The 26,547-nt window shown below is 40.6% G+C and overlaps 1 protein-coding gene across 5 annotated transcripts in view; it reads left to right on the forward strand.

Annotated features, from left to right (window-relative positions):
* The window catches only part of PTCH1 (patched 1), a 73,550-nt gene extending 61,093 nt beyond the window's left edge, over positions 1-12,457 (forward strand). For 4 of the 5 annotated variants that reach the window (XM_083817969.1, XM_083817967.1, XM_083817968.1 and 1 more), the window contains 5 exons: positions 1,080-1,222; positions 4,201-4,300; positions 5,668-5,922; positions 7,011-7,540; positions 9,205-12,457. In XM_083817969.1, the coding sequence (XP_083674095.1) occupies positions 1,080-1,222; positions 4,201-4,300; positions 5,668-5,922; positions 7,011-7,538 (1,026 nt within the window). In that variant the 3' untranslated portion in view covers positions 7,539-7,540; positions 9,205-12,457. Of the gene's footprint in view, positions 1-1,079; positions 1,223-3,997; positions 4,065-4,200; positions 4,301-5,667; positions 5,923-7,010; positions 7,541-9,204 lie in introns of those variants that run through there. The other variant, XM_083817970.1, reaches the window with a different exon arrangement.
* Positions 12,458-26,547: the final 14,090 nt, after the last annotated feature.

Consider the following 26,547-nt stretch of genomic DNA (forward strand, 5'->3'; position numbering starts at 1 on the left):
TTGTTAGGTAAGTGAAAATAAGCTGCCAGAGAAGAGATACTTAAATACCAGGACCATGTGGAGGGTAGCTTCTTGAGCACATGTTAGTAGATGCAAGAGATTTCACCTAGGAGAGAAACCTTATAAATCACAGGGAGAATATCAAACAGATTGCTGTTTTCTTAAACTGTTACACTATACAATGAGAAGACCAATTCGTAAGAAACACCATTTGAGTGTTCTTGATGCAGCTTGTTCACTAAGGAGATTTAGGGAGAAAGATGGACATTTTATGAGTTATATTGTTGCTCATGCACTACTCTGTTCCTTATTATTACTAAGGCAATTTTATGTATAAGGCTGCTAGCTTTGAAGTAGTAAATGTTGCAAGAAACATTATTCTTGAGTGAAATAGAAGTGTTAAAACAGCACATAGTCTAGAGTTACTTTATGCCAATCCCATTGAATATGCTGGTAACTCTCCATCAGTTGGGCGCTTCCTTCCTATGATGTCTGGATCCTCAGAACTGTGAAGAAGAAATGTCCTGTACCAATGGACACTTCTTTGCATATGACAGAAAGACCTGACTCACTGATAAATGTTACCATGGGTGGGCGTATCTGAACAAAGGCTACTGGTCCTAGCTTGGTGTAGGAAAACCTCAGTCAGTGTTGGCTATTTTTACAGCAAACTTCCCATGATAGTAGTGGAAGCCATGTCCCCTTGAGAGTTTGAAGAGTAGCTCTATAATTTTTACACCTGAAGTGTTCTCACCGTGAAATGAATTCTTTCCAGGTGGAAATAAGCAAAGCTGGCAACATGAAAAGTCTACTGGTGCAAGCAGGCTTTGTTTCCAAAAATTACTGCTAGGGCTCTGATTCTTTAATCAGTGCTTACTCTGGTCGTGTGACTTCAGCAGCAGCTATGTGCTATGACTGCAGATTCAGACCTTGTCTTGAAGGTTAGCCAGCTACAGAGATATTTTCATAAACTGTAGACTGAAGTAATTAACTGGCAAAAAAACTGTGCATGCTATGAGAGAGACTGTTTGACAGGTTGTATGTATCTGTGTAATGAAATGAATTTCATTGTTTTACAGGCATTCTTAACTGCCATAGGAGACAAGAACCATAGGGCTGTCCTTGCCCTGGAACACATGTTTGCACCAGTGCTGGATGGAGCTGTGTCCACTCTGCTTGGAGTGTTAATGCTCGCAGGATCAGAGTTTGATTTTATTGTCAGGTAAAGCATTTGCGTGTGTCTTGACTTTATTTTAAAAATAAAAATAAGTATGCTTTTAATATTTAGTCATTTCAGTGTGTCTGTCATTTTATTACTATGCATGGTGTGTCAAGCATGCTGACATCATGGTCCTGCTTTCCTTCTGTTTTATTAACTCCTTGTTGCATGCTAGACATAGTAGTGTTTCCATTGCTGGTATTAAAATCTGTTCCAGGAAAATCTGACTCCCAGCGTGGAAGGAAACAAAAATGGCCCTCTTCAGCAAAGTTGGCTAATTCTGGATTTGAATCAGTTCAAAATAGCGAGTATTGTCTGGTATTAGCTGGGTTTGACCTTTAACCTTTAGATCCTCCAGACTTCTTGTATGCACAAAAATTTTATGTTGAAAGGACACATGAACCTACAAACGTGCTGCAACTGTGCTGCAAGCGTCGCTCTCTGGGCCTTCTCCTTCTGTCGTTATACGAGGCTTACAGCAGTGCTGAAAGCGGAGAGAAAGAAAGCTCTGGTTGGGAGCTAGGGAACCATAAGTATGAACACAGAACTTCATATTAAAATTTTGTAAAGCAAAGCCTGAAGGCCCTTCTGTTTAGAACTACAGGCAGGCTGTTTCTTGTGGATTTAATTAAGAATGTGAATTCGTCGAGTATGAGAGGAGAGCAAGTTTTTCTTTTGAGGGGAATTTGAGAAGTTCAGTGAAACAGATCCTATTCTATTCCAAACAACCTGTGGAACTCTGCAAAATGGCTAATCTTAGAAGTAACACAGGTTCTTTGTGGCAAACTACAGCATGAAAAAAAAAATTTTAAGACCTAAAACAGAACTGAGGTAGAACCGGGCCAAATACAAGTTGTCTTTAAGATGACTTAACTACTTAGGTAGACATAAGCTGGATAGATGACCAGACTTTGCTGACATCCACTTGACAACAGCAACAAAACATCAGAAGCAAGAACTGAGAGAATGGCTGCTAAATCTCATTAGGATTTTTTGTTTATGTGTATAAGAGATCTGAAGAAAGCAAGGTGGCAGGAGGCTTGTAGTTGGACCTCATGAAACCTGCATGGGGATTATTGTTATAGAGACACCGCATCTCCTGAAGTATAACAGGCATTTTTTGAGGTCAGGATTTTTTATTTTATTGGTGTTGAACAAATAAGTTAGAATTATTCTTTTAGGAGCTGATCTTGTAAGAGATGGAGGTGTTTGACATATAGGTTACTTACAGATTTAACCTAAATTTACAGGGGTACATTTGGTGTTTTACTTTCCTACTTAACAGACCAGATTTTGGCAAGAATATTTTTGTGTCATTGCAAATGGATGATTGTAGCAGCCCTTCATGCCAAATTTGGATTGGATATTCTCTTAGTATATAAAATGTGCCTTTCAACTTTTCAACTTACGTTATTTTACTTTTTTGGGCCATCAGTTTCTCATTTTCTAGCACAATCTGACTTTAGTTTGCCCTGTTTAAAAAAAATACAGTAAAATAAACTATCAGAGCCCAAGTATTGTTATAGTGGGTGAAGAAGATCCCAAACTTCCGGAAGGGGATAGATTAGTCCAACAATGTGGAAGATTAAGTAAATTAACAGACATTGTATACACCAAGTGGTCAGAGCTAAAATCCTGCTGTTTATCCTAGTGTTAGATGGATGAGATGCAAATGTTTTTAATGCCTGTTGTTGATTTCTGTCCCAGTATAAAGTTCTGGTGGTTTATGTTAGTGGAGTAGATTGGTTTGCTGATTTTTGCTAATGCAGATCAGAAATTCCAAAATGTTTATAATAGTAGGATATTTGTAGTTTTACAGGAGTCTGATATATTTGATCAAATGTGGAAAGACAGAGGCAGTAAAGTTTGTTGCCAGCTAGACAATGTAATCAGCAGACCCATTAGTAGCAAACTTGCCCTCAGTTCTTCTCCTACCCCTTCTCCTCCAGGAATTCACCAAGACCGAGTCCTTGAAATCATTAGTTACAACGCAGCCTTAAGTTTAGTCTGAGCCCCAGCTGTGCCGAATACCAACTAGCAAGGCTTTCCTTTTACTGACAGGTTTACCTTGGTATTCATGAAGGATCCCAGACCTTAGCCCTCAATGGTGGGAAAGGACAACCACTTGTGCACTTTCCTCTTCTTCCATAGTACTTCAGCCTTTATGTTTGAATTGGCTGACGCAAAACAAGAGTATTCAGAGATGCTAAATTGTTCAACAAAAGATTAGCCTGCAATGCAGCTCTGCCATTGTGGAGTGCTCTTACTCAGTACAATGCTGAAGCTCGCTATAGAATGGGCAGCATTTTCTTTGCAGAAAGCGGGTTCCTGTGTTGTAAAAAGGTTGCAATTTGAGCTATTTGGTAAAACTGGAACTCACAGAATTCTAGGCGGAAAGTTGTGATTAATGAACAGCAAGGGAAAGCCTTACCTGATACACTAGAGATTTAATTAGAGATTCTGCTGTAAGATGCAGAAGCATTTCACAGTGGATTAGCTGCTGCGAGAAGAGGGCTTCTTTTCCTTCTAGGCTAAATTGTTTAAATTCTACACCCTTCACTTCATTTGTTTGCTTCTGCTGGGTTTTCACTAATGGGGGCCCCTTTTCATTGTATTTGTGCTTTCAGTCCATTCAGCTATTCACTGCACATTCCATATTTTTGTGTTTGTGTAACACATTCATAAATAACATTGCATGCTTCCAGATTCTGGGAAATTAACAAATGTAATTTTTTTTTCTTTCCTTTATGAACTAACACTTTTGGTTGTGGAATGTAGCTTCTCTGATACAAAAGGTAAAAAAACCTCTATATCTCTATATAGAAAGTGATACAATTATTTAGTACAATATTAGTAATACTTGAGGCTTAATTTTATAAATGTATTATTTTAATATATTTAAGGGTAGTTTGTAATCCCTTATTACTAACAATATTTGTGGCTCCTTTCTTTTCCCCCCAATCCCTGAAATCTCACTTCAGGTATTTCTTTGCTGTTTTGGCAATCTTAACCATTCTGGGAGTTCTCAATGGATTGGTGCTGCTTCCTGTTCTTCTTTCGTTCTTTGGACCGTACCCTGAGGTCAGTAAAACTCATAGAGAACAGAAGAAATAATAACATTGTCTTTGCAACCCCACCTCCCAGGACTACTCCCCTTTTCTAGAAACTCTTTATTTTTAAAATTTTCTTGGATTTTTAAATGTAAAAGTTTCTTGCTCTAGTTTTATTTTAAATCTGTATTAAATTTGCTATTTCTTGTTTATTTAATATTCTTATATTTTTAAAGTATGTTTTTTAATAAGTATTGTTTTAGAGGTTGTCAGCAAACTAGATACGAATGTAGGTTTTAAGTACACTTCTAAAAGCATAACGTGATATAAAAACTAGCCTGTAAAATTAGGCTTTTCCTCAATATTTCACAAAGGACGTTTCCTTTTGTACACATACCTTCCCCTTTCCTACCTCACTGCCTCTGTCGCTTTCCTCAAAATATTTAACTGAGCAGACCACCAGGAAGGCCTGTGTGGGCCAACATACACCAGTGGTGGTCCACAGACCACACCTTTATAACCATGACCAGAAGTCTGCCAAAAGGTCCCCCCGTCCAGTTGCCCCTCCCTGCAGAATGCTCTTGGCTCGAGCAAGGTTCTTGATGGATGGGAGGGTTCACTTAAATGTCGATGACTTTACAGTATGAAGCCCAAGTCCAGCAAAAAAAAAGGATTCATAGCTATCAAATTTGTATTTGATTGTACACTCTCGTTAACACAATTACTGTGTTACACAGGGTAATCTTTATTATGCATTAGTAGGATAAGTATGCCACGCTTCATTTGGCTGTATGTGTGTGTGTATAAAAGTAGAACACAAGGTATATATGTAGCATTAGTAATGTGAGATGTATTTTTTTTTGAATTAGTAAAACATTTTTGACAAGTGTGACATCTCTTACCTTCACAATAGTACGCGTACATAGCCTGTCCCTTATTCAAACAGTAAGTATGTACATGTTATTACCACTGTGTCCTGTTAAGTGTGTACCTGTCTCCTTTTGCAAATAGTCACTGAACCATACTATACACACGTTTGAGGCAATTTATAAAGCCACGGTTAGTGTATGCTGCAGGGGGAGGGAAGCCCACAGGTGACTTCTGTATTTATAACTGCAAGAGCCCGTGCCCGTACACATACATGCACTTGCTGAAACAACAGTACCTAGAAGAACCTCAGTTCATATACGTATCTGCAGGTGGAGATCGTGTCTCACTTTCATGTGTGTTTTTCACATTAGTACAGATGTTCATCAGAAAACTGGTGCTAGGGTTCTCACAGCATTGAAAGGTGTATTCGTCAGAAGAACATTTGTATCAAGCGATCACAATTAAAAGGGTAATGCTAATCATATGTCTTTGAAGGCTTGTAATTATAATTAGCGTTGTCATCACCAGGTTTCACCAGCCAATGGACGAAACAGATTACCCACACCATCTCCTGAGCCACCCCCCAGCATCGTGAGGTTTGCTCTGCCACCTGGGCACACAAATAATGGATCAGATTCCTCTGACTCAGAGTACAGCTCTCAAACCACAGTGTCAGGCATCAGTGAAGAGCTCCATCATTATGAGGCTACCCAAGGTCCCGGGGCACCGGTCCATCAAGTGGTGGTGGAAGCCACTGAGAATCCTGTCTTTGCGAGATCCACTGTAAGTATCTCAAATATTGGCTGCTGGATGGGCAAGAAGAGTGTTTGGGGTTTTTTATTTAAATGTATTTATTTTTTTGTGGAAGATTTTTTCATGTTTCTGGCTGATAATGCTTCGTGACTTTGTGCCAAAACTTAGAGTACTTATAAACAGGGAGTGAAGGCTTTTCTTATCCTCACTTTAGAATCACGTTGGGTATAAGGTGATGGTACCAGGGCTGAGGTCTCCGGGATGTGTAATTGTTGTTACATCGTATTGGCACCGATCACAAGAGAGAGCTCTCTGTCTGTTTGATGGCTGTTCTAGATGACCTCTTAGAATTGGGAGAGATAAAGAGATCCAAACCTCTTCCGTGCACCTCCTCGTGGATCACCATCTCATATACCTCTTTCTGACAGCAAACTTTGGAAAGAAAAAATAATACAGCCTAGAAAAAAGCCGTTTCAGGGTTGTACCAAGTCTCAGGCCTGTTGCATCTTGCTACTGGGTTGGCATAACTGCAATTTCAAAGGAAAGTGAAAAAGCTCTTGTCTCCTACCCCTGCTGATGCTGCATGCTGAGCTGCAATGTGGATCTGTTTTTGTTCAGCAGAGGCCTAGAAATAGGTACAAGCAGAGCCACATTTGAAGTTGGTCACGGTTTATTGACTGATGTGGCTGCTGTGCTTCACGCTTTTTACAGAAATCAGAAAACAGATTCCTACAGCCTATACAAACTACCCTGCTAACATCCTGTGTATGTACCCTGCACGGAATAGAGCCTTTTCCAAATGCCTGCAATTCTGTTTGCTGAATCAGTTAAGATGAAGTGCTTCTTATCCATCCTTTTGAAAACATGGACCACTATGTAGGAAGCCTATAATAATATTTTCAGCTGTAGTCCTGTGTTTTTGTGGTGTTATACTTTCCAGTTTTTAATAACTTCAGACAAAAACTGTTTGGAAAAATCAACAGTTACAAGGCTCCAGAACATGACCTTTGTAGAGCCAGGACAGCAGTCTTGTAAGTCTTCCTAGCGTAAGCTGTAAGAGAGCATGGCATTTGTTTTCCTTGCTTTTTCAGAGGCCTGACTGTGCATCTATCTTCCAGGTGGTTCAGCCAGAGACGAGGCACCAGTCAAGTCCCAGATTACAATCGAATCCAGAGGCCGGCACACAGCAGGCGTGGCGTCAGGGCAGACAACCCAAACGGGAAGTGAGGGAAGGGCTGCGACCACCTCCTTACCGTCCTCGCAGGGACGCTTTTGAAATTTCTACTGAAGGGCATTCAGGACCCAGCAATAGGGATCGCCTGGGCCACCGGGCTCGTTCTCATAACATGAGAAGCCCCGCGTTCGGTGCCATGGGCACCTCGGGACCAGCGTACTGCCAGCCTATCACTACTGTGACTGCCTCAGCTTCAGTGACTGTCGCTGTCCACCCTGCTGTGCACAGCCACAGCTCTCGGGGAGGAAGCTTTCCATCCTACGAGGGGTACCATGAAGCTGACCATGGGATGTTCGAGGACCCCCATGTGCCTTTTAATGTGCGGTGTGAAAGAAGAAATTCTAAAGTAGAAGTTATAGAGCTTCAAGATGTCGAATGTGAGGAAAGGACAGCTGGCAAAAGCTCAGTGTAAAGGTGGGTCTGTCTGTTGTAGCTGTGAGCTTTGCCTATGTTGGGCAATGGTGTGCAAAAGAAAGGGGGAAGATAAAATTTCTCTGAAGTACCTTACCTTCAGGTAGGCGTACTTCTTGATTCCTGTTCATCGTAAATCTGCTGACTGTGAAGATAGTACATTTTACACTGGATGAGATAGCACTTTACAGTACTAAGAAGTTATAAGGTGTTCAGACATGAGTTATTTCCAAGCACCTTGCAAAGTGGGTAAGTACATAGTACGGTCCCGGTTTACCAGATGAGGAGAATGAAGCAGATACGTTGTGTTATGTTCAGAGCTGTGTGATTACGTTTACTGTTGACAGATCCTGTCTTCTGATTACTGAATCTTCTGCCTTTTAAAAGCATAATACTGAATGACATTGTCTGGGAGAGTGTAAAACTGCTATCTGCTTTAAGAGAGATGGGAGATGGGCTGAACGAGGGAGGCAGAAAGGCCTGACCTTGGCTAGTGCACTGCTGAGCTGTGGGGTGTCCCCTTCACTGTGCTCAGGGACCTGCCCTGCCCGTTCACAGCCTGGAGGTGTCCCCTGGCCAAGCTCTCCCTCTTGCCAGGGTAGCTGCAGTGGCTGTCACAGATTTGTGTAGCTCACAGCTGACCTTCAAGGGCATTTAATGTGTTCCCATGAAACAATATTCCCCTTATTCACCCAGGCGTTTGTGTTACTTGAGACTTATATCATTGTCCCCCTAAAGCTTGCAAGAGAAAGTTGCAGGAAATAGTGCTGTTTAGAACAGACAAGATATTTTAGCAGATGTTTGAGGAAGAAAAATGCTGCTTTTTTCCTGAAAATGTTACGCTAATCTCACAGGGAGTGCTGCTTCAAAGAGGAGAAAGTAATTGAGTTTTTTACTTAAAAACTCTTTCTACTTTTTAAGTAGAAAACTTTTTTTACTTAAAAACTCAGTTGTGGCTTCAAAACTATGTCTCAGTATTTTAACTCAATCTTCCTCTACTGGGGAGAAGAGGAAGTGTTAAATTGTTAGCTGTGGATTCTTTTTGTCTCACTTTTCTTTTCGGAGCTTTCAGGGACAGACACTAGTGTGATCAGAGCAAGCCATCTTATTTTGGCTGTAGAAGTATTCTGTGTGCACACACATAAGTAGAGAGTTTTGATGAAAAATTTTTGATGGCTCGTGATAAAATTGCCTTCTGATTTATAAAATTTCTCTCCAAGCATCTCAAAGTTCAAATAGCCCTGAATGCCTTTAGCCTCACAGGCTAGAAATACTGCAAGTAATAGTATCGAATGAGGAAATACTTGGGCTCGGCTTTTCCAGGTTTAACTGCAAGCTAATGCAAGAGTCTTAACTGTGCCCAGTATCCAATACAGTTTATTACTCCCTGAAGCATCCATTGGTTTCGACTAAATTTGTGGCAGGTATCTAAAGCTGTACACTCTGAAATGAAAGCATCTACATTTTATTTAATTGGTGTCAGTATCTTTTTACCAGGAAGTTCATGACTAAAATGAAAGAAGAGCCCACGTTACCTGACTGCTGACTGTAACCATAAGAATCATGAACTGAGTTTTAGATTAGCTTGATTTGCTTGTTTTTCTTCAACTGTAATGAATGTTTATTTGTTGGTTTGTTGTTTTTTTTCCCCCTCTTTATTTTTAAAGGGTGATAACTGAAGCAAAGAAGAGGCCAAAGATGGAAAACTGTATTTCCAGAACTGCTTGAAGAGAAGAACTGCTTGAAGTTATAGAAAAGGACATGCTGCATCAGGACAACAGTTCACTGTTACTGTAACCTATTGTATTATTTTGTTAAATATTTCTTTAAGTATTTAAAAGATGTACACATATGTAATATACAAAAAAATCAATGTAAAGTAGTATAATCTGGAGTCATTTGCCTTCAGACAATAGAGTGGGGACATTTTTGTTTGTGCTCTGTACTTATTGTACATTGATCTCTGTGCCACAACTAAGCTTAATCTAGTTCTAAATTTCAGCACAAGTTGCTGCTGCTTAAATATTGTATAATTTACTTGTATAATTCTATGCAAATATTGCTTATGTAATAGGATTTTTTTGTAAAGGTACATGTCTGTTTAAAATATTTTAAGTTTGCATATCACAACCCTGTGGTAGTATGAAATGTTACTGTTAACTTTCAAACACGCTATGCGTGATAATTCTTTAAAATAAGCAGATATGAAGAAAAGCACGTTAATCTTGGAGGCTTAAATAGATTTAGCTATGTGCAGGTTTTGTTTTGCTGTGTGTATCCATGTGTGCATCTGGAATTATGCATGCCTGTGTATGTGTGTTCCTGATGTACTGTAGTTTCTCTTATACTGTATGGTAACCTTTAGTGGGCTTATAAACCCACTAATGCTGATGTGAGTCTGCTTTTCCCTCTTAGCAGGCAGTACTGAAAACTACGTTGTTTACCAACATGTACCATAGACTGCCATCAACAAAGGCCCAGGATAAAATAGAAGAGAAGACAGGGAGTCAGGGTGTTGGTGTTGTGGTTCTGTTTCCCACACTATTAATGACTTGGTTCACGTGACTTTGGTCAAGTCACTTAACTGCCCTGTGCCTCAGTTTCTCGTTCTGTAAAATGGGTATAATTATACTTACCTACCTCCGAGAGAGTTGTGAGGCTTAATTACTGTTTGTGAAGTGCTTTGATACTTTTTTAAAAGGTGCCAGGTAAGTGCAAAAACTATATTATTTTGTCACTTCCAAAGGTGCTGGATATTGAGAGGTGCTGGTGGTTACAGAAATTCAATGAGCACATGCCGTATTTTGATGCTGTTAATAACTATGAGTGGCATTAGAAGCTGAATAATCGAGTTGTCTGATGGTGAGCCACAGCTCAGCTTTGTCCTTATAGCATTCAAAGCAGTATCTTCTGTCACCTTATTTTCATGGCAGGAAAGAAGTTAATAGTAAGTGATAAAAATCAAATGGAAGGATAAATATATATATATATATATAAAACTTCTGTTTTCACTTATTAAGTATAAATGGCTTTCTATTGGGTCCAGGACTGTAATTAATGACACACAAGACCTGGGGTGTTCTTTTCTCTGTTGTTTGTATTTTCCCATGCTGCATTGGCACTTTTAATTAAAACAGCTAAATGGGGATCTCTTTGCAAAACTAATTTAGCTTTTTGTATTATTATTTTTTAACTAAAGATGGATTGCTGCAGGTGAAGGGTCTGAAAAAAAAAAAAACAAAAACACAACAATATGTGTTCTGGTTGGAAACAAACCCTAAGTATGGAGAACCTTAGATTAAAATACTAGAAGAAAAGTTTTCATTATCTCTGTCCTCTGCTTTCTCCATTATTTTTTTCTGCCCTTCTACAAGTTGTTTTTTTAGAGCAGGTAGAAGTGCAAATGTATGTTCGGAGCCAAGTAAACGCAACCAATATTCAGTTTCTAAATACAGCACTGGTGAGGCTTTTCTTCAAGTACGATGCCTGAAGGGCAGTGGCCGGTTCTTTGATGGGAAAGGGTATTTCTCCAGTGGCTTCAGGGAGTCTATCTTTGCCCACAGACCTTCCTAGCGCAGCAAATGGGGATAACTAGAATGCACAAATTTCCATGCCTTTTTTTTTGCTCACTTGAAAACACTTTGATATGAGGCACTTGTTTACAGATCTCCAATGTGAACGCTCGAAGAGCAGGTGAGAGCCTGGTATTGTTCCCGCGATACATAAGCTACTGTTTCAACGTACACTAAGGGTTAATGTCGCAACTGCCTACTGGTCCAGTTCACTGTCTTAGCATGAAAACTCTTAATGGCAAAAAGACGAGGGGCCCCAGTTTAGCACTAGCAGCATAGTGACCTCAGATCATGAAAACTCTGCAACAAAACTGTATGATACTAATTGGAAGCTACCTTCAACTGCCAAGTGCGCGCGCTCCTGTGTCAGAGGTCAGCAGGGCTCCCTCCCACTGACGCTGCCGCCGGCATGGCCGCAGCAGGCCACCTCGCCTCGCCTTCCTCCCTCCCTCCTCTTCCTCTGAGGCGGCGGCGAGAGCCTCAGCATCTCCCACCCCCCGTGCGTTTGTGCGCAGGGTGAGCTGTCTGCTGCTTCGTGCACGGTGTGCGCCGCCTCCTCCAGTAGTCACATTGGCCAAGGTTGAACTCAGTGGCTGGCAACATTTGTTCTGTTTTGGCTTTGTCTTAAACTTTTTTTTTTTAATCATGGGTGATATTTATATTTTTGTATCATAAGAATGTTTTCTTACAGTATTTGTCATGCCAGTTTATAACAAACAAAATGCAGGGATTTTATTTCTATTGGAAACACTATTACAGCTATGTTTTTACTTTTTAATGGATTTTTATTTGTATAGAGTGCTTACTAATGTTAAATAGGAAAGAGTATATAACATTTACATTAAGGACTCGTCGTAGCTTTTAGCGTTAAGGAGTTAAAAGGAAAAAAATATTCAAACTGGGTCTCATTGCCTGCCTGTTTTGGTAGGAGTGGGTTTGTGTCATTTCAGTTACAAAGATAAAATTATGCCATATAATTTATTTATATGAAAATTTATTTTTGTAGTGTACATAGTAGTCATCAAGTCTTTTGACAGAAGTATATTTTTAAAGAGTTATATGTAATGATGATACCATTATGTTTTGGAACACTGCTGAGATGTGATTACGGTGCACACTTTTCCTTGTAAACCCCCTGGCAGAAAAGAAAGTGTTTAACAGTGTTAAGAGAGAAAGAGAGTGTGAATATTCATACAATTCTGAACTGTGTTTTAGTTACCATTTGTGATCTAGTGTGGTTCTCATTTTAAACTTTGAATGGAAATTTTACAAACTCTCTAAATATTAATGTTCAAACACTGATAGAAATTCTAACATGAATAAAAAAATATTATAACTTACTGCTTATGGACTTGTTTGTTTATAGAATGCTTTTTTTTTATGTACTGGTCAACTGTGCAGATACAATCATGCAGCTATACTGATTTGAAGCACGGATTTGGGGTGTTTTAGGGGATTCACATATCTGGGAGGTTCAGTTTTGGCCCACTCTGTAGCAGGAGCCAATTCTAAAATTGTGCCTAAATTGTGATAAACTGGTGCTTATCCGTTGATTCTGTTGCTTCTTCTATATGTTAGGAGCATGGGGCTTGGGCTGGATTACACATTTCATTCTCATTCTGAGAAAACCATTTTGTATAAACATTGAACACAAAGCAGCTTATGCACAGATTATTTGGGTTTAGAAGTAGGGGAAAGTTTTTCGGCTTTTGGTTCATTCCCTAAATTGGATTAGAGAAATAGCCTACTTTTTCCAGCTGATGGAACAATAAATACATAAATAAATCTGGGGTTCTAAAAACTACAGTGCTCCTTGAGAAGGGAGGCTTAAGAAGCATGCAAGCAACTACTGCCAGCCAGACTGCAGTTCCCTGTGCCCATGCAAGCATTGCTTGGGAAGGAGGAGAGACCACTGCATTTCTGTCAGAAGCCACTTGCACCATAAACGTGGTTTGCTACGTGCAAGCGCCAAGGAGAGTACCATAGAGGCAGCAATCCTCTGCTTCATCCTACAGCCCTTACATGCGTTTATCACGAGTCTTCTGAATTTCTTAAAAGGCTCAAGCGAGTCTCAGCATAACTTAGAATTCAGCCTCTACTTTTCACAGCCAGATGAAATACAAACACAACTCTTTATGTTTTCTGAAAGTTTAGCCAGAAAAGAAAAAAAAATACAGCTAAAGGACTTGAACTGCCAAACTCCTACACATATTTTCGCTACTCTCCATCAGATGCTTGGAACTGGCCAGACTAAGTCAGATTACATATTTGGCCTTAGCGGGTTACACACCATGAGAACAGCGTCCACTGAGATCCTGCATTAGCTAAAATCACTGACTTCGCCCTTTGTGTCCCAGCTATGCATGGGAGCAGCTCCGCTCGCTAGACCAGAGATGATGGGAATAAATCAATACATTCTTCCAGTCAGAGCACAGGATTTTTCTTTCAAAATTCCATTTCACATCAATGAAAGCTATTTACCTTACACTACTTGTCATGTGTAGATTTCTTATAAACGACACTTCTTGCTGTCAGTCTTATTAACCCCAGGTAAGACTTTAATCAGATTTTTGTCAGAGATCGGCCATATTTATTCAGGCCTTAAGTAAACATGTGGCCAAATTTTTGTTGGCGTAATGCATGTATTTAACAGCTTCAGGAATGCTGCATGCTGCTAAACTGCAGCAGCACTGATGTATGAACAGGTGTTTCATTTTTGTTAAGTTTCACTCCCAATGAGCATCTGAGACACCGACTCTTTATATCTGAAAACCACCTTTGCCAAATTGTAATTACTTTTAATGGCTGTTGCAAGTAATGAGAACAATTACTACTTCCCTATTCCATTTAATCATTCTTGTCCTTTTTGTTGCAGACATGTTGAACCTCACTGCTAGAACAGGATGCAGGCCAGGAAACTGCATTACCCAGCCTGAGCGGCTTGAAAAAAATGCTTGCCCACTTCAGCTTTGCATGGTTAATTGCAGGCGATTGCATACAAAACTGAAGCAGTACTGCTGCTTTGACAAAACAGTTAAACATACATACTGGCATAGCAGGTACTGCAGAAACCATTCTGACCCTGTAGGTAGTATGTAAGCAAATAAAATCTGTATCTCAGATTTTTGGCTGCCTTTAGTGGCATCATCTACAGCGGCACCTGAGCTTCTCACTGCCCTACAGTAGCTTTTCTTAGAGACGTTTCCACCCTGCCTTTAAGAGCTGTAACTGCACAGACAGGTCGCTAATGTTTGTGCTGCCCTGGTAGCCGTACCTGCTCAGCACTGAGGTAGGGTAAGGCTGCACAAAGAAATTTGTATCTACCTGGGGTTAGTTAAAGTGCTGCAACAGCTCGCCTAAAGAAGCAGCACATACAAGCCAGCATACATTTTAATTTGTCTTGCTAATTCATGCCTCCTTGCAGGCCTTTCCCCAGGCTTAGCTCACCCTGCCAGTTAGGAGCTGCAGGGCCTTTGAGCCAGCGGATTTCAATAAGGACCTCACCTTCACACGGTGGGGACGGTTTTGCACAACAGGGCACAACCCCTCGGCTTTTCTGCCTGGTCTCTCAGCCCCTTGAGCTCAGGCCTTTGCAGTGGGGCTGCCTTTGCAGGGCCCCGGCTGCCTGCAGACACCAGAGCCTTACAAAACCTGCCAGGAAGCAAAGCTATAAACCAGGGCAGATCAGGAAGAGGAGGAGTGTTGGAAGCTGGAGGCTGGAAGCTGCTTCCTAGGCGCGGGAGGGCTCTGTCTTGGTTGAATAAGGGAGGGCTGGGAGGCATAGGTCAGACCTCATTCACGGGTGAGTGAATTAGGTGGGTTTCCCCGTCTGCTGAGGTGTTTGCAAAGTGATTTATGCCGAAAGGGAGAGACCCTGAGTGCTCTGAAAGAGAGAGAGCTCCACCATCTGATTTCAGAGACCCAGAAGGGCCTTGCCAATGCGTTGTAGAGCCTGGGTAAGACTGACTATTTTTTCTCTATTCCAGGTGCTGTCCATTTTGGCAGACCTTTTGTTCTGAACGTCATGCTGGGGAGCAGGCCTGTAGGGAGAAATGTCGGGCCAGCCCTTTGAATGATGAGGGGAAGAGAAAGGAATTAAACAAGAATCGTTTGGTAACTAGAAAGAGCTCACAGGAAGAGCATTATTATGATTCCTTTTTCCATCTTATGTTACTTTGGCTAATGGAAATCTTTCCTCTCTCCCTCCCTCGCAACCTATGTTTTGTCCTGCCCAGAAGGAGGGGTTGCACCTCCCAGGCCTGTCGGACCTTGGCAGGGCCTCACGTGGGGACCTTCCTTCAGGAGAGCTGTCACCAGAGCGTGCTGCTCCTGCCCAGGTGTTGCACTGTCGGCAGCACGTCTGGCTCCCGAAGTCACCAAGCAGAAGTTTAAGAGGCGTTTGGGCTGTGCTCTTAGTCATATGGTCAGAATTGTGGGGTAGACCTGTGTGGTGCCAGGAGTGGGACTCGATGATCCTTGTGGGTCCCTTCCAACTGGGGATATTCTGTGACTCCATGAGTCTAAGTGACAAACGACCTTTGAGATGGGCTGGATTTACACGAGTAATCTCGAGGCTAAAATACCAATTTATCCTTACCTAGTTATCAAACGTGTAACACATCTGTAATTACAGTTTATCCCTATTATGAGCCAAATGGGTTGTTTCTTCTCATTAAACAAGAGAGCAGGTGTTTTATTAGTTGCTAACTCTAATAAAGGTAAAGGATCTGAGTACCTTTTTTCGGTAGAGTAACTGGTGTAAATAGGAAGCTCACAACCTTCACCCTAAATAACTAGCATTTGCCATTAGATAGTTTGGTCAAAGCCTCTTTCACTTTATTGCTTCCCAATTAGGCAATCATATTAAGCAGGCTATGTATTTTAACTTTAGAATATTCACTTTAGTATCCAATTTAATAAGCTTCTGTAGCATTTTGCGAGACTTTAGAGGACAAACGCATTCAACTTTAAACAGTTACAAACGCTAAGGGAGAGTGTTATTGTATGGTACCACAGACCTATGCAAATTTTCAGATGACATCTAACAGCTGGAAAAAAGCAGCGTTTTGGAGTTAGTAGTACGGAGCTTTCTATCTGGCAAAAGGGCAGGGAGGACCTCTTTTTGTTCACTTTCATCTTCTCATGATTTGCAAACCAAACTGACAACAAAGTTCTTGTGCAACTAAATGAATGGAATAAAAGTATGCATGGTATGAACTCTGTGAGCACCATGCAGTTGCTGTTTCATTCAGTTAGGCCTACATTGAATCAAATGAGGAAATGGAACTGTAAATGAGTTATTTTTAGCCCTTAAAATGTCCGAGTATGAATACAGCTGATTATTAAGCACATATTTGTTAAACATACCAACAAATACATAAGCTGTGGTGTCTGACTATTTAAGTTACTTAACATTGCTTGATTTAGTTAAACTTTTCATTCTGCATCTCCATGCAGTTGTCAGGCATTTCAGCATAGTTTTGAGGAAAAGTGTATGTATAGAGGCAGAAAGTGTTTGTAAGCATATTCTCTGTGAAAGATCTAACCTCATTCATAAGCAGTTTTCCCAATTCATTCGATAACACATGGATTTAAACCAATTTCAGTGGATGTTCTCTAATGCAACAGGCTGTAATGCTCCCAAGTAATCGTTACAGTCCACTGAATCAGTAGCTCATGAATTAATGAGGATTTACACATTAGCTGGTTATGGTTCCTTAGGAGCTATTAAGAACTTTTTAACATTTTGTTGTTGAAATGAACGTACATGGAGCATCATGGAAATTCCTGCCAAATCAAGTGGGAATAGACTGTGAGTCAGCAAGGGCATTTAAGAGCCTTAAGCAACTACTGCTTTTTAATTGTCTTCAGCAGGATTACTCACCGGTAAATCTGCATCAGTATCAGTCTTTCATGGTTTGTCCTGCAGAGTTTATAGCGAAAAGTGTGGTCTTGGTGATGCTACTAACACCCTTCCTTTAATCCAAGATATGTGACTTGGGCACAGCAGGTCATCCCTCCATCTGGTCTCATTGACTGCAGAAGGTATATGGACTATAGAGGCTCTAACTCATACTTGATCTAGATTCCCAAAATTGTGGATGAGAATCAAGTCAGGGTGTTTTTTCTCTCCCTCAGGCTGCAAATTGTACTTTTGTTGATGATACTCTGGGACTTGAACAGATCCACTCGCTTAGGAGTCTGTTTGAGCTGCAATGGAAACACGAAGTTGCACAAGGAAAGACAGCGAGCAGAGGGCCTTGTTTGTGAAAGTGACCTATCTCTCTGCCATCTGAGACATGCAGAGGAGCTATGCCAGAATATGCTCCAGAACCTTAATTGTAGGCCTCCAGGTCACTGCCATTACATCCATGCTTTCTGTCACTATTTTGATATTTTAAAATTGCATTTTATTTCGACCATTCTGTATTAAATTTTCACCTTTTTATGTTCCCTTTATTTAAATATTACAAAACCTCTTAAGTCAAGAGAATTACTATAGCCTAAGTGCAGTGACCCAGATTGTACCTTTTATCTCTGTGGCAGTGGATTTCTGCAGGAAAATAGCTCTTTTTTTTTTTCTTTTTTCATTTTAATATGATTTTAGTCATATCTATGACACTATTCTTCCTCTCTATTCCCTTCCCCTTCCTTGCTTCCCCCCGGCATCCCCATGCAGATGTCCATCCAGCAAGGCTCATCATTACCTGGCAGATACAGCAATGCCCAGAGATATCTGTGGCATGTACTTCAAGCAAAGCTGCTCCAGAAAGCCAATGGAAAAAGCTGGTGCAGAATTGCAAGATCTCCTGTGAGCCAGCAAGATAGTACAAATTCGAGGCTGGGCAGGCCTGAGGAATCCCAAAAATGAAATGACTCTAACAAACCTCTCAGGGTATGTTCCCTGGGAAATGATTACCTGCATTTTTTCTGCTTTGTTTTGTTTCCGTGCTTTCTGTGTACATTTCACAAATTGATGTATGGTTCCAGTTTTGCATGAACCTAAGGAAGAGTTTTACATTTTTAAAAGCCAAGCCATTTTTATCAGACATACTTAGCAGAAAACATATTGTTACAGAAAACTCAGGCTTCTCTAACAAAATGTGACATGGGCCCTGATCCCCTAAACATCTAAGTCCTTTGTTCATCGTGGTAAGTAGCTGGAACTATTCAAACCAGAAAAATTACACAAGTGCTAAAGTAGTTGCAGAAATGGGATGTCACTGCTGTATCTGGCAAAAACACATGTAAGAAAGTTTGAGTTTTATTACTAGTGATGACGAGACTTGGTTCAGTGTGGCAGCATGGGTCTCAGAATATTCTGCACACAGCACAGACAGCAGACACGCTTGTTTGCTTGCCCTCATAGATGCAGAGAGAAGAGATGCAGAGAAAGAGGGAACCAAAGAGCCAGTGAGCCATACAGCAGAAAGTGAAGGGAAACAGCAGAAAAAGCGAAACAAGAGAGAACTATACCTGAGAGCATGTGGGAGGACTCACAAAAGTTTCTTTAAAAGGTGCATTTGAAGTCTGTGTAAAATGACGAGGGGTGCCGTTCTGCTGGACAAGGGAGGCTTAGCTCTGCCTAGATGCTGAGCATAAGAGCCCAGTGTTCCTACTCATAGGGGAGGTGATAACTTGCTTTGGGGGATATTTTTTATAATGTTGATGCTGGCTTTTTCAATGTTTTTCTATGCAACGTGTGTGTGTCTATGTGTGTGTGTGTATGATGGGAAACACACGAGCATGTAGAAAGAACTGTGGTTTCAGTGTGTGGAATTTGCTACTGGCAAGTTATTCTAGCGTGGAGTCCAAGATAAATACCAGGTAGGCTCATATTTTTGCATGTGCTTTTTTGTCCTGAAATGTTTTAAAAGTTTTGCAAAATGCAGGAAGTTGCACCTGGGGTTTCAGAATTTTCTTGGGGTCGACGACCCTGTTGGACATCTCTTAATACTCTGCTTCTGCTTTAATTTTTGTTGATTGGCAAAATCCTGAAGGGAAGCATAGATGAAGAGGCTTCAGAAGACTGTCTCAATCTGGGGGCTGGCTTCCCTGACTCTTTCTAAAGATTTTCTTCCGCACTGCCCTACAGACTATGGGAGTCTCTAGACCTCCTTTCCATACTCCTGTTGCGTTGATTCATTTCTCCACGGTACAAGTAGGACCAGGAAGAATGGAAGGACACTGACTTATTGGAAATGGTTGTTAGCTTCCTTATTATACATGTTAGTTTCCTTATTATACATTATACATATACATAAAGGCTTTGAATTGATGACACTCCACTGTGTCGTTTAAAATTATTTTCTCTGGCCTCAGAGAAAATACCTTTCCCTTTAAGGTCGCCTTTGCACAGACAGTGGGACAAATGCTTAATTGTTTCCCATTGAAATTTTGTGTCAGAATTTTTTTTGTGTCAGCTGTTTGTGGCCCTGCGGAAGCCTTTTTCCTATTGCAAGGAGCACACATCCCCTTATTAACCATCATACTGTTCCTCACGTGCCACCTAAGAGGCTAAGTACGTCAAAAAGCAGAGGCTCTGGAAGACCTCGTGACAGAGCATTGCAGAAGGGGGTGTATAGGAAGCCATCACTTAGGGGACACCTGGGGGTCGGGGTGCCACAAAGGCTTTTCCTGGCTTTTCTCTGGGGATTTGTGGTACATGTGGCTTGGTGTGTGGTTTTTAATCCCTGAACATCTGGTCAAAAAGAACTGAAAGAATGAATGGACTTGGCTAGCCGTGAAAGACAATAAAAGGGTGGCAGATGGGGAGAAAAATGCCAGAAAGAGCATTGTCTGGGTCCAAATTATGGGTAACAGCAGCAATATTCCCTTGAGTGGCCATGGGGCCCAACTTTGTGTTCAGGCAGTGGCAAGGAAGGTTTGGGAAGTATCGGGGATTTGGCTGGGGATGGGTGAAAGGGGCTTGAGCCAGGAGGGGAAGGGTTAGAAGGAGCAGGGGACTTCTGATATAGGAGCATCGCTTTGGGAGGAGTGGGATGCTGGGATCAGTTGTGGGGAATTGGGACCGCTTCAATGTAAAAGTACAGAAAAGTGAATGAAAAACAGCATAAGAACAAATAATAGAATCACACAACCGTAGAACAGAATCCCAGACTGGTTTGGGTTGGAGGGGACATTAAAGGCCATCCAATTCCAACCCCCTGCCATGGGCAGAGACACCTCCCACCAGCCCAGGCTGCCCAAAGCCCCATCCAGCCTGGCCTTGAACACCTCCAGGGATGGGGCATCCACAGCTTCTCTGGGCAGCCTGTGCCAGTGCCTCACCACCCTCTGAGTGAAGCTTTAGTTTAAAGCCATCAAATCCACCTTCTCTACTTAAAAGTATTCAGAAACTTAAAATACTCATAGAACTTTGGAACAGACCAACAAAATGGGATGCACAAACTGGAAATCAATGCATTTGCAATTGAAATAAAATGTAACATCAAGGTCTTTATTTTTGCGTCATAAGAAATCAGTTCTTGTAAAATACTCATTAAAAGCAGGGGATAATTATCTGTTCGGTCCAAATATTATATTTCCGAGCCCTACGTTACAATAATGATAAATACTACGGAAGATTAAGGCAGTTGGAGAGGAAAGGGGCTGCCATCACAGGGGTAAGCTAATGCACTTACAGTTCACAGACCTAAGAGCAGTCAAGTGTTGGCGTCCCGGAGGCTATGTTCTCTCATAAATGTGCTTTACTTGACACTTTGCCCATTTTGCTGTCAGTTTCTTCATAGCTTGGAATGACCCTTAAAAAAAAGAAGGGGGAAAAAAAAAAAAAAGGAGGGGACAGTGCTGTCCTAGAGCCTTTTCTTACAAAACTCTGCTATATTAAAATCACCAGTGGTAAAGAATGAATTTTATACCTTTCTTCCTGTTTTGGTTAAAAGTGGTTTCTTTTTTGCAAGATCAAATTTGTAATTGTCATCTTATTTATAAGCAAGGAATTAAAAGGCAAATGGGGCGTGGGGATGTCACGATAGGCTGTCAGTAAGAGTATAACTTTGCTAGGAACACCATACAATTAAGCATATACTTTAACTTCAGAAATTCTGCTTTCAAATTCATCAGTGCACATCTACTGTCTGTGACAAGGAACACTTCTCACTGAGTTAACATCTTGAACATTTGTTTCTCTAAAGCTTCGAGAGCAAAACACCTCTTCAAAGCAACCAGGAAAGAGAAATGCACTGTGACGCAGTTAACTGCAGCAAGTGGATAGGGAATTCTGCCTTCCTAAAAGGCTTGTCTGGCTTCGGTTTTCCCTGTGGGTCTCTCCAGGTCTATACAATTTTATTTAGGCACCAAAAGAGGTCACCAAAATTTCAGGAGCGCTGAGAACTCAGCTGTGGTTTCTGTGTTGGATGATGGCCCCTTTGTTCCACCCTACAGAGGTAGGAAAGAGTTATCAAAGCTTTTCTTTTCTGCTACGCTTTGTTCCAAAGGAAGTGGGCTCTGGAAACATTCACTGCTGTAAATCATGGCTTAAATTCAATCTGTTCATCTGTTCAGCCGCTGCTCTGCGTTCTCAGGAGTGCTGCAGTCACAGGAGAACAGAGGTAGCTGTATTGTCTTTCAAAAATATATGAAAATCAAAACGGTTTGAAGTAATTTACGCAGCACGCTGCTATTGAAGAGTCCTTTAATCTCTTTTTAAAATTAAAAATGCCTGCACATCCTATTTATTGTGTGCCATGAATCCTTCCCCATTCTTTTTGATTATATCTTGTAATAACTGATAAAATCTAAGCCTTTCATCCGTCACAGACTTTCCACATCTCAGTGCACCTTTGATCCAATATGATCTCCTAAAACAATGCATAGGGTCAGGGCATTTTCTCTGCAGAGTTTTGAGCTGAAGCATATTCCATAATAAGGCCCTCTTATTAAGATCCATTCTGCCACTCTAATGGAAAACATAGATCTCTGATCTGCCCCTCATAAGATATTAAACAAAATTTTTACTATATTTATTGGATTATTTACCTCGATAGCTTCAGAGATTAACTCATTATAACTGAGGTTTTCTAAATATTGCTTGTTCAGTGTGGCTGGAGTTTGAGTGATCCTGTAACTGGAAAATTGATGAAAGGACTGGCAGCATGATCTTTTAGGCTAATAAAAAAATGTGTGACTCTCAGCTTCATACAATTGCACTTGATTTAAAGTCCCCCCTATATTTTTATTAGGATTTTAATCCTGCTCTGCTGAAATTTTCCCTGAAATCAGTTCCATGCTTAGCAGCGTGGAAAGAGGAACCAGGGAAGGATTTTTCTGTAACTAGTTAAGAAGAGATGAGCTGAAGTGAACGTGCAAATCTGACAGCAGGATTTACGCTATGTGCAGAGGCTTTAGATCAAGTAGTCTGAGCAGATATTTACTTCTACAGCTTCGTATATGTTGCAAAGCTTGTTGCTGAAAAAGCATTCACTGGGTCAGCAGAAACATAGCCAGAATACTGGTCCTCTTTCCCAAGGCCTCTGATAAGACTGGTCTGCCTAGGTGCGTGCCCATTTAAGCAGTTTATTATCATCGCCAGGGGACAACGGTGTACAGCACTCTAGGGAATACGGGAATTTGAAACTGCGTGTTGTTTGCAAGCTGTTGAAAGAAGACTCTGTCTCTATAAAATGTATGCATTTGTATGCTGCTATATGTAATGATTTATACTCATTCTAGGAGTCTAATGTGAAAGTGCCCCTGTTAGGTTCTCTCTAACATTTTTAAGGTGCATACAGATAGATCTGAGGAAGTCCCTGGGAATAAAGAAAAGCATACTTGGAATCCCGTTAGCAAGGATGCTCTGCTTTCCCCGTGAAATGCTGCAGTGACTCCAACATGTGCACACTACCTTCCAGAACTCCTCCTTCCACTAGGCATACACCTGACCTGTTGTTTTGGGTTAGTGGTTCTGTTGCCGCAGTTAAGCCCAGGATCTCTGTGCATAGATTAGTTTAACCCTTCATGAAACCCAGCCACATTGCTGCGTGAGCTTCGACTGTTCCAATTTGTTTTCGTCTGAAATTATGAACTGAATTTAGTGGATGCTGCTTGGTAAGGCCTGTGACTTCTGAAAGTTCCTGCAGTGGTTGCATTTATTTTGTCAAAATACAGAAATTTGTGTTCACTTCTAGTTTTCAGCATTTTGCTTCGGACCTCCATATTGGTCATATATTTTCACTTGTGTTTTTCACTTGGATTTTCACTTGGGTTTGCCCCTATTTTCATCTTTCATCCACATTAAAAACTGTGACACTTATTGAGCCGAGCCACCTAAATGGGTGTCAGGTAATGTACAAATAACAAATGCTAAGTTGTAGTGCCATGAGAAGGCTTCTTTTTATTTTGATGCAATGTATTCATCTTAGGAAAAACAAACCAACCAACAAACAAAAAAAAACACTTTATATCCAGTCGAGCGACATGTAGCTATGCTCACAAGGAAAGACTTCTGCCTAAAACCTGATTAGTATGGAAAAGTGTTAGTTCTTGGGATACCCCAACAAAAAAAGAAAAGAATACATATATATATGTATTTTCAAAGACTTTTTTTTTTCTATTTGTCCATAGAAAGATAAACTGCAGTATAAAACCTAGAGGCATTTATATCTTTTGCCAGTATCCCTTCTGAACGTCTGGTACGGATTTCAGGGTTGAAGCTATCCATTTGGTGAGAAATTTTTGTTCAGAGCAATGTGCAACATGTTGGACAATCAGATAGTGCTAAACTCGGGTATATATCTGGGGTGCTAAATTGTGTTTTGGAATGGTGGTTTTATTATTAATTGTCTGGTTGAGAGACTTAAACCATTTGGTGCTTGGACAAATTGGAATCCTTTAAGTAAATAGTTTAGTCTTGGCATCCTTTCACTCTAACTGCTGCAACTTATCCAGTTAATGTCGGAGGGGTGGATGTTTCATCTCGAAAGCACATTTAGAAGGACAAAATTTGGTTTTATACACACTGTCTCTTACTCTAAAAGCACAGATTTCCAAACAGTGTATAAAAGTCCATAATTCATGCCCAGGCACAAGCAGCATTTGCAACTATTTCAGCCTTAACTAGGAAAGTGCCTTTTTTTTCCTGTTGCAGAAACTTGAGTTTCTTAGACTGCCCTGAATTCAGGCTGGGAGGCTGGCTTCATGGATTGCATTTGGCTACTGCCATCAGATGCTGGTGGCAGAGAAGGAAAATTTACATTGTGAGCAGACAATAGCATCACAGGATATGATCATACTCCTATATGCATAATAATGTATTACAATAAAAAATACTTAAGCTTCAATTCTGCAAATGTTTATTAAGTGCTTAACTCCCAGAGGACTCTCAAGTCTGTAAAATTAAGCAGATGTGTAACTGTTTACAGGATTTGTGCCTTAGGACTCGCTCTGAATCCTACCAACCTCAATAGAGGCTCGGTTTGAGAGATTCAGAAGCCTTCAGATAACATACATGCACATTGCTGGGACGGTGAAAAGTTTTTGAGCTGGAAATAGAAGAAACCTTTATGTCAGTGGAAATAATATCAAAATAGGATGGAAAGGGTATTGGGGTGTATGTGTGTATAGAGAGAAGGCAAACAGTTGTAAGAGTATTTCACTAGACATGAGATTTTTAGCACAAGAGGACACTGACGGAACTGCTGGAATTATCTTGTGCTCTGCAGCTCTGAGCGCTGTAAGAAAATAATAATTATTTTCACAGTTGAAACATTGTTTGCCCAGCAGGAGGACTAGCTTTGAGAACTGCCCTGTTTACTGACAGTGATTCCAACAACAGCTACCAGGGGATCTGTTGATACTCACTTTCATCTTACTATTAAGTGCTGAAGTCGAAGCCCAAAGCTCGGAGCCCTGCCACCTCTCTGAAATGGTAATCATTCAGGGAGTGAAATTTTGGTGAAATAGCAGGCTTTTATATGACAAAAACGGAATTAACTTTATGCACTGGCCAAACTTGGAAGCTCCAGGTAAGTAGTCTAACTTTTAGTCTGAAAATCATCAGTGAGATTACAGACTCAAATGTTATACAATTGGCGATATGGAAGATTGAAAGCCTTATCTGTACCAGGACTTCTTTGTGGTATCACAGTACAAATGCATAAAACAGGTTTGGTTTGGTTTGTTTTTTTCCTACGAAACTTCCAGAATTTCTTCTCCTCCTCCTGTCCCCCAGCAGTAGCAATATTTCAGCAATGTTTTTATGTTTTTACTGTTGTTTCTTTCTTCCTTCGAATCAGAATATTACAAAAGTAAAAAGCCATGTGTGGATGGCTATCCTGAAAGATAACTGATTTGTTAGGAACATAAGACCCAAGAATTATTCAGTAGTTTGTAGTGCTTAAATCAATTTCTCTTTTATTCAAAACTGTGCAGTTCCCATCTCCACTTATGAGCAGGAATACTTCCACTGAATGCTCCTTTTCTGTTCCAGCAAATCAATTCCAAATGTATTTTCTTGAATTCTTTTCTGCTACTACATTGTCTCCCCAGAAGATGTTTTAAATGGAATTATTTATTATTTATAGGCCCTTGTTAAAGCCTATAAAATCCTGCCTCTGTTAAATTTTCATTTCGGCTTGTTGGCCAGCTGGTATTCTGAATGATCATGTCTTTGTGCAAACACATTAGATAATGAGGAGAAGAAGATGGAGTCCTTACTTCTTGGCAAATGTATGTACATTGCAATGTTTTTGTTTGTTTGCTTGGGAGGCAAAAAACATCCCATGTCTGCTAAGAGATCTGAAATGATAATCATATAAACTGATCTGAAAAGTCAGAGTGCTCTGCTTCCATTCTTCATAATAAGTATAATTAAAAGTGTATGAAGACTGGAATGCTGAGAGGTGACTCAAGTAATTGGCTGGTTAATGTTACGAAGGTGTAAATTCTCCAGAAAAGCCCTCTGCATACCAACTGAAAATGCAATCCATGAAATAAATCCATCTGCCTACATTTGTTTTAACAGTAATACTGACCTTAGAGCAAGGTATTTCCGAAGGATTTTTAATGACCAGCTGGAGTTAATAGCCTTTGGCTGTACCTCAGGCTTTAAACGCTGCCCAGTCAGTCATTAATTCTTAGGAAATGCTCTGTTCCTTGATTGTTACTGCTTAACTGCAAGTCAACCTGGACTCCAAATAGCTGTTAGCAGAGAAAACATAATTATTGTTAAATGCACATAGTACCTTCCTTCACAAAATACTCCAAAGTATTTACAAGCTGAGGGTTCTGAAAAAAAAAAAAAAAAGTAAGACAAGGTGATTTTTGTTGCTGGGAAAATAGCTTGTTTTGTTAATAGACAGGACTAAGAAGATTCATTTTCGCAGTAAGTCTCTGAGAAATTAGACATCCTTAGGGTTGTCTGACTGCCAGCCACGGCTGATTCTGGCTATAGGCTAGAGAAGCATTACCTTCTTCTAC

This window comes from Anser anser (genome assembly GCF_964211835.1).
Source record: "Anser anser genome assembly, chromosome: Z".
NCBI lineage: Eukaryota > Metazoa > Chordata > Aves > Anseriformes > Anatidae > Anser > Anser anser.